The sequence below is a fragment of the Pan troglodytes genome, chromosome 12 (genome assembly GCF_028858775.2).
Source record: "Pan troglodytes isolate AG18354 chromosome 12, NHGRI_mPanTro3-v2.0_pri, whole genome shotgun sequence".
NCBI classification, from domain to species: domain Eukaryota; kingdom Metazoa; phylum Chordata; class Mammalia; order Primates; family Hominidae; genus Pan; species Pan troglodytes.
Genome location: NC_072410.2, coordinates 113,341,431 through 113,355,188, shown reverse-complemented (window position 1 = coordinate 113,355,188; position 13,758 = coordinate 113,341,431). Strand labels below are relative to the sequence as shown.

At 38.7% G+C, this 13,758-nt stretch overlaps 1 protein-coding gene and 1 non-coding gene across 8 annotated transcripts in view; both read right to left on the bottom strand.

The window, feature by feature from the left end:
* The window catches only part of ADAM17 (ADAM metallopeptidase domain 17), a 67,408-nt gene that overhangs the window by 34,079 nt on the left and 19,571 nt on the right, over positions 1–13,758 (bottom strand). For 3 of the 7 annotated variants that reach the window (XR_010149632.1, XM_515293.9, XM_063790124.1), the window contains 4 exons: positions 13,229–13,317; positions 5,180–5,348; positions 3,507–3,640; positions 643–732 (listed from right to left, as the gene is read on the bottom strand). Coding sequence is in view for 5 of the 7 variants with exons in the window: in XM_515293.9 (XP_515293.4) it covers positions 643–732; positions 3,507–3,640; positions 5,180–5,348; positions 13,229–13,317 (482 nt within the window). In the remaining 2 variants the exon portion in view is untranslated. Of the gene's footprint in view, positions 1–642; positions 733–3,506; positions 3,661–5,179; positions 5,349–13,228; positions 13,318–13,758 lie in introns of those variants that run through there. The other 4 variants (XM_063790125.1, XM_016946805.4, XM_054678232.2 and 1 more) reach the window with 3 other exon arrangements.
* LOC112208284 (small nucleolar RNA U13) lies at positions 9,640–9,743 on the bottom strand. Its single transcript, XR_002942698.1, has one exon. It is a non-coding gene; the product is annotated as a small nucleolar RNA U13 (small nucleolar RNA).

Genomic DNA, 13,758 nt, shown 5'->3' with positions numbered 1-13,758 from the left:
TACAAAAAGCTTGGAAAAAAATAGAGATAACAATTTATATAATTTACATATCAAAATGTCTCTCTGCCCAAAGCAATACCCTATGTCAGAAGCCTTTTTAATTAGTCCTAGCAATTTGAAATAACTTTTAATATGAGCTATTATTAAGATGACATTAATATAACATTGCTAGACACACTCTGTTAACAGATTACAAGAAATCAGAAGGAGATATCTGAGAGGAAAGAACCTAAAGGTTCTGTATATATAAATACAGCCTTGCAAAGGTACACAGTATTTTTTAGTAAATTTTCTGACTAAGGATTCAATGGTGCATGCCAGAGTTTTAACTAAAGACTTAAGCATAATCGGAGGGGGGAAGAAAACTACAGAGAATATAAAGGCCATGAATTCAAAGAAGGAACAAAGCACAGCAGCATAAAAGGCTTTCTACCTAAAGCGAGACTAAGGACAGAAAACTTCACAATCTAGAACTAATTAACATCAAAAATACTGCACAATTCATCATAAAAAAAATCATTGGCATCTGAGAAAACTTATTTACAATTATTGTTAAGGACAAGTTTTTAGGTTTTGAATACAAGTGACAAATATTTACATTACATAACTTAAGTAATATAAGCCATATCTATTGATAAATACCTGCTCTATCTGTATTCCATAGCCTTTAAAACCCGCATTATCCCATGAAGTGTTCCGATAGATGTCATCAACTCTGTCAATTAGCTCTATCTGTGTATATTTAAAAAAGAAAAAAGACATTATGTAACTCTTTACCTCTCCTGGCAACGCAATATAAAATCTATGGGGAAAGAAAAAATCTCAGTTTAGAGGCCATTGCAAAAGTTTCTACTTTCACAAAAACTAGCATTGAGATGTTACTGTATCAGAGTATTCCCAACCTTTGGCCCCAAACTTAAAGTGCTGTTACCAGAATAAAACAATGGTATAGTTTAACCTAAATTTCAGGTACTCAATTGCACATGGAACCAAAATGACAAGTAACAGGCTTTTTTAAAACTACTGTTTCAGCCAATAATAAAAACTAAATTTAAAAGTCAATCAGTATACCTGAAATACAGTTGACCCTTGAACAACAGATTTGAACTTCAAGTGTCCACTTACATATGGATTTCCTTGAGCCTCTGTCACCAGAGACAATATGATCAACTCTTCCTCTTCCTCCTCAGCCTACTCAACATGAAGACCATTATGATGATCCACTTCCACTTCGTGAATAGTAAATGTATTTTTCTCTTCCTTATGATTTTCTTTTCTTTTTTTCAAGAGACAAGGTCTTGCTCTGTCACCAGGGGTGCAGTACAGCGGCACGATCATAGCTCACTACAGCCTGAATTTCTGGACTCAAGCAATCCTCTCACCTCAGCCTCCTGAGTAACAGAAGACTACAGGCACACACCACCATGCCTGGCTTTTTTTTTTTTTATGATTTTCATCATAACATTTTCCTTTCTCTAGCTTACTTGATTGTAAGAACACAGTAATAATACATATTTTAAAAATGTGTTAATCAACTTATTTTATTGGTAAGGCTTCTGGTCAACAGTAGACTATTAGTAGTTAAATTTTTGGGGAATCAAAGTTATACAGTGGCCGGGCATAGTGGCTCATGCCTGTAATCCCAGCACCTTGGGAGGCTGAGGCAGGAGGATTGCTTAAGCTTAGAAGTTTGAGACCATCCTGGGAAATTCTCCATCTCTACTAAAAATCAAAAAACTTAGCCAGGAAGGGTGAACACCTGTTGTCCCAGCTAGAGGAGGCTGAGGTGGGAAGATTGCTTTGGCCCGGGCAATAGAGGCTGCAGCAAGCTATGATTTCACCACTGCACTCCAGCCTGGGCGACAGAGCCTTAAAAAAAAAAAGTCACGTGAGGATTTTCGACTGCAGAGGGAAGAAGGTCAGTGCTTCTAACCACACCCCCGCACTGTTCCTGGGTCAACTGTATTCCCTTCTAAAAAGAATTCCATCTTCACTCTATCTCTTGGTGAGTACCTCGAATGTCTTCCCCAGAAACAAGTAAGGGGCCGTGGCAGACAACTGCCAACCCTATTCCCCGACTCTCACCCCAAAAAGTTCAGCACTGAGGAATGGGTAAGAAGACAGCCAGAAAGAACAAGGTTCATTTCAGCAACTCTCCTTCTTTTGTTCTCTGATTTGGGAAAACTGGAGAAGGAAGGCAGTATAGTTTCCAAGGAAAACGACATGAGAAAGAACAAAATGCTAATTACCTATCTTTTTCTCAAAGAGAATATTCTACTGTTCAAAAACTGGGTTGATGTGGTTTGTTCCAGCAACTGTGAAACAAGTTATGCCTAAGAAGTTGTAAAAAAATACAATTTTTAAGACTAGATCTCTCATTATATTCATATTTATAGTGCAATGAACAAAGAAGTAAAATAAGAGGAGCCCCTTAATATAAAACCCAGATTAAGAGAGAAGCTTTTTAAAGTAAAAATCTCTCTTATTTAGGAACAAGAATCACAGTGATTCTTACTAGCCTCATAATAAATTCACTTGATATGGGGCCGAGTGCTGTGGTTCACGCCTGTAATTCCAGCTACTTGTGATGCTGAGGCAGGAGAATTGCTTGAACCCAGGAGGTGGGGGTTGCAGTGAGCTGAGATTGTGCCACTGCACTCCAGCCTGGGCGACACAGTGAGACTCTGTGTTTAAAAAAAAAAAAAAAAAAAATCCACTTGACATGGAAGGGAAGGGAAAGAAGTTGGGAGGGTATGAATAAAATGGACAGCATGGGAAAAGCAAGGCAATGAGAAAGACATCTTTACTGCACCAGCTTCTTCTTGCTTCATGAATAGCTGCATTCTCCATTATTCCCTCAGTAACAACATTTTGGTCAGTGCCAAGTAATCATGACGAATGAAGTCACACTAGCAAAAAATGTCAATGAAAAATGATTCCCCAGACTTCAAAAATCATAATAGTTCATACTTAAAAATCCAGTATCATCACTTCTTACATCTTTCCTTCACTTCTGTGCCCTAGAACTAGTTATGACCATGAAAGTCCCACCTATTTCAAGTGAAGTCCAATGATTAGGTCTTTAACATGACAAACAAAACTCGCCTTCCTCTCTGAAATATACATATAAGCAAAAGAAAAACATGGGTTCGTGCAAATACATATTTTTACATTCACATGTGACACCACAGGTTCACTGCCATGATAGCAGTGATGTTTTTAAAGAACTCACTTATATCAAGGAGGAAGGACTACATTATAACCTCTCCCAAACCCTATATGCATAAATTCTAACATGCAGAAAATATTAGTTCAAGGGTAAAATGGGTTGTCACAAATTTGAAACTATAATTTCCATACAGTAACATAAAAACCTCAGAGAATATCCCTCACATATTTTAGGGAAATAACAGAGTATCTGGAACAGATCTGGTTGCATTGAGTTTCATGGAATGTACCCACCCAAATTTTTTTTTCAATTACTCGATGCAATATCAAATACTTACTAAGTAATTTGTAGTTGTACTCTCTTCCCCTCTGCCCATGTATCTGTAGAAGCGATGATCTGCTACCACCAATAATTTACACGTGTTCTTCATGGGATCTGGGTCAGCTCTTCTTTTCACTCGATGAACAAGCTCTAATATGAATTTGTATGCACTATTAAATCAAAATTCACCAAAACAAGGAGTTTTATGGTAACACTTTAAATCTAACATATTTTTGAAACAAACATTATGTGAGCTTAATATCACTAAAGGATTCTGAACAACAACAACAAAAAATAATTTGGAGGAAGACAGAAAAGTGAAAAGTAACATAAAGTTTAAACACTGTAGAATTCAAAACCAAGGACAAGTGCCTCTTTAATTTTTCCAATACAGAAACTTTAAAAAGTGCTCAACAGAGTAAGGCCGGGGATGTTGGCTCAGGCCTGTAATCCCAGCACTTTGCGAGGCCAAGGTGGGTGAATCACCTGAGGACGGGAGTTCGAGACCAGCCTGGCCAACATGATGAAACCCCATCTCTATTAAAAATACAAAAATTAGCCAGATATGGTGGCACCCGCCTGTAATCCCAGCTACTTGTAAGGCTGAGGCAGGAGAATCACTTGAACCCAGGGTGTGGAGGTTGCAGTGAGCCAAGATTGTGCCATTGCACTCAAGCCAGGGCGACAAAAGTGAGACTTCATCTCTAAATAAATAAATAAATAAATAGTGCTCAACAGAGTAAAACAGTCACCTAATGCTGGGCTATGAAGCTGTCAGTCATATTCTACAACAAGAAGTTTATGAATTAACCAATGTAACAGTAAAAATGTCAAGATATTCACATTGAAAATTAGTTTAATAGGACAACTTTCTTGTGAAATAAATTAAGAATTTATTTATTTATATATTAAAATGCTAATATATAACTTTAATAACATAACCGTCTTTGGCCGGGCATGTTGATGCACGCCTGTAATCCCAACACTTTGGGAGGCTGAGGTGGGCAGATCACTTGAGGCCAGGAGTTTGAGAACAGCCTGACCAACATGGTGAAACCCCATCTCCACTAAAAATACAAAAATTAGCCAGGCCTGGTGGCACATGCCTATAATCCAGCTACTCAGGAGTCTGAGGCAGGAGAATCACCTGAACCTGGAAGTCAAAGGTTGCAGTGAGCCGAGATCGCGCTGCAAACAAAACAAAACAAAACAAAAAACCTAACCAGAGGTGTTTTGGGCAGTAAAATTCCAAGATGGTTACGTTTTTTAAATGACCCTAAATGGATTGTCCCAAGATGGATATAACCTTCTTGTATTCTAAGCAGTATATATATAGGTCCCTCCTACTACCAATTAATTTCTTATAAACTCTAAAGATTGTCTTTCCACCATATTATTTTATCATTTCTAAATATCTGCAGGAATATTTTCCCTCAGATCACTCCATTTCCCTTTTCCCTAATCTTTTTTAAAGTCTAATCTCTGTTGTTCCCATTATTTTCCAGAGTTTTCAACTCTTACATTATAAACAAAAGAAGATGAAAATTTCTGGAACAAACCTCTTATTTTCATGCCAAATACTATAGTTACTTGACAATCATGTTATTTTTTAACAAATCACCACCACCCCTACTGAAGTCAATTGTAGTATGTTTGTTTCTTATTTGAAATACACTCTTTAAGTCTTACCTTCAGGTGGTTCTCTGTCTACTAACCCTTTTGGGAGCAACTCTTCATTATCCACTTTTAAATAACCACACACTTTTGGAGACTGCAAACGTGAAACATTCTTGATATCTTCAGATTTATAAACTAACATTCTTTTGTCTTTGGTATCATTAACAAATCTCCAAAGTGGCTAAAACAGAAAATATATACGACTGAGATGGAAAACAATAATAATTCCTAAACACTAAATTCTTCTAACATTCTTTGCTTGTTCTTAGATAACATTCATTTCTAGGTTAAGTAAACTGATTAGTCATGTTATTAAAATAAATAATCTCAATTTTTAATCATATGGAGTTTCTATGCAGGTAAGTAAATACATAGATTGTAAACTCTGATTATTTTATCTGTATATAAATAAAGCCTTACATACTTTGCACGTTGTGAAATCTTTCAGAAGATGCAGAAGAGAAAAATGCATATCATTTTCCACTCATTCATTCAAAAATATTATGTAATATCTACTGTATACTGGCACTGTTATAGGTGATGGTGCTATAGTAATGAAAATTGGACAAGGTTTCTGTTCATGCAGCATTTTCATTTTAGTTTCCTTAATACTTAGGTGTTTGACACCTTTTTGACACGTTAGGTTTTATCCACACAAAAGAACAAACATATTTATATGAAAGAAAACTCAGAACTTGTAACAATAGGTCTGAACCTTATTACTTGTTTCAGCAAACGCAGTTTTTAAACAAAATCTCCACTTACGATGTTACAAGGCCAGAGTAAATCACAATTAACATACTCCAAAGGTTACCCAAGTCAAAAGGCTGTTTGTTTGTTTTGTTTCAAAGCAAAGTTATTCTCTGTAAGAACACTGGTCTCATCAGAACCAGGCAGTTTGTGGGGGGACACACAAAAAATATATTTATCTCCATCAGGGAAATGCAAATCAAAACCCCAATGGGGAAAAAAAAAACCCCACAATGAGACACCCCTGTATACCCACTAGGATGACTATGATCAAAGACAAATACTGGTGAGGATGTAGAGAAATCCAGAACCCTCACATACGCTGATGAGAATGTAAAATGGTAAAACCACTTTAGAAAACAGTCTGGCAGGTCCTCAAAGGTTAAAAGTAGAATTACCATATGACCCAGCAATTCTGCTCCTAGTATATAACCAAGAGAAATGAAAACACAAGCAGTAATGTAAATATAGCTAAAAAGTGGAAACAACCCAAATGTCCATCAACAACTAATCAATGAATAAACAAAATGCAGTTTATCCATACAATGGAATACTATTCAGCAATAAAAATAAATAAGATACAGATACATGCTACAACACAGATGAACCTTGGAAACATTATTCTAAGTGAAAGAAGCCACACACAGGCTGGGCGTGGTGGCTCATGTCTGTAATCCCAGCACTTCGGGAGGCCGAGGCAGGTGGATCACTTGAGGTCAGGAGTTTGAGAACAGCCTGGCCAACACAGTGAAACCCCGACTCTAGTAAAAAATACAAAAATTAGTCAGGCATGGTGGCAGGCGCCTGTAATCCCAGCTACTCGGGAGGCTGAGGCAAGAGAATCAGTTGAACCCAGGAGGCAGAAGTTGCAGTGAGCTGAGATCATGCCACCGCACTCCAGCCTGGGTGACAGAGCAAGACTCCATCTCAAAAAAATAAAAAAATTGAAGCCACACACAAAAGACATGTTATATAATTCCATTTATATGAGATGACCCAAACAGGCAAATCTAAATAGACAGTAGATCCCTGGTTGCCTAGAGCTGGGGGAGTTAGGGAGGAAGGGGGAAGTATGGCTAAAGGAGACAGCGTTTCTTTTTCAGGTGATAAAAATGTTCTAAAATTGAATGAGGTGGTGTTTGCACAACTCCATCAATATACGAAAACTGCCGGGCGCGATGGCTCACGCCTGTAATCTCAGCACTTTGGGGAGGCCATGGTGGGCAGATAACTTGAGTCCAGGAGTTCGAGACCAGCCTGACCAACACGGTGAAACCCCATCTCTACTGAAACACAAAAATCAGCCGAGCATGGTGGTGGGCGCCTGTAATCCCAGCTACTCAACAGGCTGAGGCCACAGAATCACTTGAATCCAGGAGGCAGAGGTTGCAGTGATCATGCCACTGCACTCCAGCCTAGGTGACAGAGAGAGACTCCATCTCAAAAATACACACACACACACACACACACACAAAACTACAAAATTGTATACATTAAGTGGGTGAATAATATAGTATGTGAATTATATCTCAATAAAACTGTTAAATATTATATGCATATACATCTTTGGTAATCCATGTATGAGGCAGATGTAAGAAACAAGGGTTACAGAATTTCAGGGTTGGCAGAGATCTCAAAAGTTAACTAACCCAACTTCCGGGCTACAGGAATCTTCCATATTTAGTAAAGTTCATTTAGCCTATGAATAGAAGTGAAATTTTTTTTCTTTTGGGTCAAACATTTCTAAGTTCACATTGATTATTTCCTAGTATAGTCAGTCCAGCACAGAAAAAGACAGCTGGCTTTGGGATCAGATATATCTGAGTTCAAACCTCAACCATACCTCACTATGTGCCTTGGACAAGTACCCTGAGCATAACCTCCCTCATTAGGTAAAGTAGTGATAATACCTAACTTGAAGATTATGAAGATTATGTAGGTAATAAATCTAGTTTTATATTAACATTTCAAAAGAAAAGTGGTTGTTATTAATAAAAGCTAAGGCTATTACCATTATTAATAGTAAGTTGCTGGAAAAAATAATTTGATGAGTAATTGACTAAAAGGCAGAAAACTGGATTGGATCCTGGATTGGAAAACCAAAAAAAATCTACAAAGGAGATTTTGAGGATGACTAGAGATTTTGACTATGGCATGATTATTAGATAATATTGTAGAATTCTTGTCATTTTCTCAGGTATGTTACTTTTATTACAGCTATAGAAAAGAGTGCCTTTATTCCTAAGGATGCATACAGAAGTATTTAGGGGTGAAGGGTCATGATGTTTGCAAATGATTTTCATATGATTCACGAAAAAAAGAGAGAAAGCTAACAGGACATTATGTTAGAAATTGTTTAAGGGCTACAGGGTATTTTTTAAAAAAATCTTTCTGTAACTACAGGGTACTTTTTAATCTTTCTGTAGATTTGCACATTTTCTTTTTTTTTTTTTTCTGAGACAGAGTTTCGCCCTGTCACCCACATTGGAGTACAGTGGAGCGATCTCAGCTCACTGCAACCTCTGTCTCCCAGGTTCAAGCGATTCTCCCACCTAGGCCTCCCGAGCAGTTGGGATTACGGGCGCAAGCCACCAAGCCTGGCTAATTTTTGTATTTTTAGTAGAGACGAGGTTTCACCATGTTGGCCAGGCTGGCCTCGAACTTCTGGCCTGAAGTGATCCACCCACCTCAGCTTCCCAAAGTGCTGGGATGACAGGCATGAGCCACTGCACCAGCTGAACATTTTCAAAACTAGAAGCTGGGGGAGGCCAAGCATGGTGGCTCACGTCTGTCATCCCAGCACTTTGGGAGGCCGAGGTGGGCAGATCACAAGGTCAGAAGTTCAAGACCAGCCTCACTAACATGGTGAAACCCCGTCTCTACTAAAAATACAAAAATTAGGCCGGATGCAGTGGCTCATGCCTGTAATCCCAGCACCTTGGGAGGCCGACGCGGGTGGATCACCTGAGACCAGGAGTTCAAGACCAGCCTGGCCAATGTGGCAAAACCCTGTCTCTACCAAAAATATAAAAACTAGCCGGGCACAGTGGCGTGTGCCTGTAATCCCAGCTACTTGGGAGGCTGAGGCAGGAGAAATGCTTGAACCTGGGAGGCGGAGACTGCAGTGAGCCGAGATTGCGCCACTGCACTCCAGCCTGGGCGACAGAGCAAGACTCCATCTCAAATAAATAAATAAAAGTTGGGGGAAATATTATCTCACTATGCAAGTTTAACCCAGGATTATTTATATAAATAGTAAGCTATGGTAAAGTCAGTGACGGTTTAAAATATTTAACGGCTGCGCACAGTGGCTCACACCTGTAATCCCAGCACTTTGGGAGGCCAAGCAGGAGGATTGCTTACAGTCAGACATTTGAGATCAGCCTGGGCAACACAGTGAGACCTCATCAAAAATCTGATACACTCTACAAAAATTTAACAAATTAGTTGGGCATGGTGGCATGCACCTGTAGTCCCAGCTACTCAGGAGGCAGAAAAGAGGGATTGTTTGAGCCCAGGAGGTCAAGGCTGCAGTGAGCTATGATGGCACCACTGCACTTCAGCCTGAGTGACCAAGTAAGACTGTCATAAACAAAATATTTAATGATGATGTGTTAAAAATAAGATATATATTTTTTCCTGCTCACTTATATTCCTAAGATATTAGTGCAGATAGACAATGTTTTTACATCAAGGTAAGTGTAAAGAATTATTTTTTTTCATGTCAGACTGGTAATGTGCTAACATTGTAACAAGGTTCTAGGGTGGTACATCTCATATGTGTGTGTGAACAGCCAATCACCACACTTATGAACTATAAAAGTATCAAAAGAATTATAAAGAGTATGAAAATCACCCCTGTAAGTAGTAAATCATTTTTTCAATAAACATTATTAATTTCTTGCAAAAGTCCCTCAAGGTATCTGATGAGTATACTTGTAAGTAAACATCTTTGTATGTGTGTATGTGTGAGATAGGGTCTCGCTCTGTCACCCAGGCTGGAGTGCAGCAGTACAATCTCAGCTCACTGCAGTCTCCGCCTTCCGAATTCAACTGATCCTACCGCTTCAGCATTCTGAGTAGCTGAGACCACAGGCATGTGCCACCATGCCCAGCTAATTTTTTTTTTTTTTTTTTTTTTTTGTGGAGGAGTAGAGACAAGGTCTCCCTATATTGCCTGGGCTGGTCTCAAATTCCTGGGCTCAAGCAGTCCACCCGCCTCAGCCTCCCAAAGTGCTGATTACAAGTGTGAGCCACTGTGCCTGGCTAAGTAAATATCTTACAATGAAATATTAGTTATACTCATTTTTGTACTTAGTGAAACAAAGGTATGGATGGAAACAGAATTCCTATTTTTCCAAAAGGAAGTATTTGAAAAAAATGAGTAATCTAGCTGGGCGTGGTGGCTCATGCCTATAATCTCAGCACTTTGGGAGGCCAAGACGGGCAGATCACGAGGTCAGGAGTTCAAGACCAGCCTGGCCAACACAGTGAAACCCCATCTCTACTAAAACTACAAAAATTAACGGGGTATGGTGGCACACGCCTGTAATTCCAGCTACTCAAGGGACTGAGGCAGGAGAATCGCTTTAACCTGGGAGGCAGAGGATGTGGTGAGCCGAGATCACGCCATTGCACTCCAGTCTGGGTGACAGGGCGAGATGCCATCTTAAAAAAAAAAAAAAATGTAATCTGAGCAAATTTAACTTGGATCCTAAAGACACATATTTTAGCTTAAGAATTAATAAGCTGGCCAGGCACAGTGGCTCACGCCTTTAATCTCAGCACTTTCAGAGGCCGAGGCTGGCAGATCATGAGGTCAAGAGATCGAGACCATCCTGGCCAACATTGTGAAACCCCGTCTCTACCAAAAATACAAAAATTAGCTGGGTGTGGTGGTGCGCACCTGTAATCCCAGCTACTCGGGAGGCTGAGGCAGGAGAATGGCTTGAACCCAGGAGGCAGAGTCTGCAGTGAGCCGAGATCACGCCACTGCACTCCAGCCTGGTAACAGAGTGAGACTCAGTCTCAAAAAAACAAAAAAGAATAAATTATTCTAAGGAAATAAGCAGACATATGCACTGCAGCAAAAACAATGCTGTGCATTTACCACACTGTTTTCTCTTTCTGAGCTCAAATTACGACTATCTTTTCCATTCTCCTTTGTAGCAGGTCAGAGATAAAGTGTTCTAGAATGTATTGAACGGAAGGCCATTTCCAAGCCTGGCTCTTAATATCCTGTATAATTCTCTAGCTCTGTTTTCTTTCTGTGAGAACTACAGAGGACATGTGTCCAAAAGTCAAAGCCACAAAGTAGAGGAGAACCACCTAACCCACATCAAGCCACAGGAGAGTAAGAAAAAACTTTGCTTGTGTTAAGCTACTCAGCTATGGGAGTTTATCTGAAGCCCTCGCACAGCCTAGACAGAGCTTCCTACAGTTTCTTCATTTAACTTCCCAGACTATTACCTATCATCCAGACTATTCCAACTAAACACATGCACCAAAAGGTGTGCCCAAGGCTGTTCACTACAATACCTTTTATTTCAAAAGTTAGAAACAAAACAGTTGAGGCCAGGCACAGTGGCTCACGCCTATAATCCCAGCACTTTTCAGAGGCCGAGGCTGGCAGATCATGAGGTCAGGAGATCGAGACCATCCTGGCCAACATGGTGAAACCCCGTCTCTACTAAAAATACAAAAATTAGCCAGGTGAGGTAGCATGTGCCTGTAGTCTGAGCTACTCAAGGGTCTAAGGCGGGAGAACCGCCTGAACCCAGGAGCCAGAGGTTGCAGTGAGCCGAGACCACGCCAGTGCACTCTAGCCTGAGTGACAGAGTGATACTCCATCTCAAAAAAAAAAAAAAAAAATTAGCCGGACATCGTGGCACACGCCTGCAGTCCCAGCTACTTGGGAGGCTAAGGCAGGAGAATCGCCTGAACCGGGGAGGCAGAGGTTATAGTGAGCCAAGATCACGCCATTGCACTCTAGCCTGGGTGACAGAGCAAGACTCCGTCTCAAAAAAAACAAAAACAAAAAAAACCCCTAATTTAGATCTACATTAACACGAAAAGGTTCATAATCATATTGTTAAATGAAAAATGTGTGAAGACAAACTGTACATATTGTATGGTCCTAGTTTTGCAGGAAAAAATAGTGGGTATATTTATTTGTGTATTTACACATAGAAAAAAAAATTTGGAAGGATGTCTGTCAAAATGTCAATAGTAGTTATCTGTCCAAGTACAGATAATCTATTTTCCGAATTTTGCAATGAGCATATATTTTAAAATAAAGGTATTCTTAAAAAATAAATTGATTTGAAAGAACAGGCAAATTTAAGACATTCCAGTGATGCTTTGCCTATTCTAGAATGAATGCATTTATAATATTAGTTCCTTTACTTTCTACTAAATTTCTGACTCTTTCTGGTAGGCCAGACTCCTCAAAACATTGACATTAAATAGCTTAAACATTAACAAACTATAACATACTGCAAGGCCATAGGTTTCTTTTTCACAATAATAGACAGTCAAAGGACTAACAGTCATGTAGATTGGATATAATTAAAACATATAGTATATATAGCTCCAGCAGACTGTTTTACCCCTATTGAGCACTCAAATACACCTGAACATTTCATTTTGACCAATCTTACTCAGTTTTCCCACAGGTGATCTATTTTAGTGATATCACCACCACCACCCAGAGTCTTCTCATTTTTCAGGAAACACAGAATCAACTTCAATTCACAATTATGTAGTAAACGTTTTGTTTTGTAGACTAATATCTGACAGATAGATATGTGTCTTAACCAATGCAGCCACTGTGGTCTTGATTTCTACTGCTACTCTTTCAATGGAAGAGTGACCACAGCCTGACTTTCCTAGCTTCCTCTTTAACTTCTCAGACTATGAACTATCACCTTTCATTGATCTAGCATTTCCAGTGTGTCTAGCAGAAAAACAGAGAAATTGAAAAATAATACTTCACTTTTCATTTCTGAGGATGTTTACATTTATTATTTGAGAAAGAATTAAAAAATGAGTCAGGAGGGAAAGAAAGTTTTCTCTTCCTATTATCCATCCCATATGTAACTCTCTCAATTATGGTACTTAGAAATACAGGGTGTATCATAACACAGCTTCTTAGAGATTATCCTTTTTTAAAAAGTCTACTTTCCTAGTAAAAAACTTCAAATACGAAGAGGAAAGAAATAAGTATAATTACTTTTCACCTTTGCAAAACTGAGCAGCTTTTTGAAAATCAGAGATATAAGCTACTGAAAAAAAATTCACATATAAATTTACCTCTATGTTATATTCGGCCCCATCTGTGTTGATTCTGATTATAACATCATCATCTCTTATGTGGGCTAGAACCCTAGAGTCAGGCTCACCTTAAGAGAAAAAAAAAATTTATTATTTAAAAATACTTACATCAAATAAGAAACTATGCATTACTCTCAATAAAAATTAAATCCTTCAGGGTGGAATTTGCCTAGTACTGTGAGAGCTCTGCAAAACAAGAAACAAAGGCTCCAGAAAGAAGCTAGATAATCTCAACTCCTAATGGGTAGCCTCAAGTTTAGTCACTTGAAACCTATCCCTTTCCCAAAACAAACAAAACTGCTAAGATTTTCTTCTGGAATAATTTTATCTACTTTTAGGTAAAGGAAGAACTAAGAGAGACAGAAAGCATGATTTAGAATGTACAGGCCTAGGAACTATACTATTTGTGGATTTCAATGACATTTTTTTTTCTCATTGCAGAAAAAAGTCAAAAAGTAAACTGCAATTGCTTGTTTGATAGATTTTCTCAAATACATACGTAATAGGAT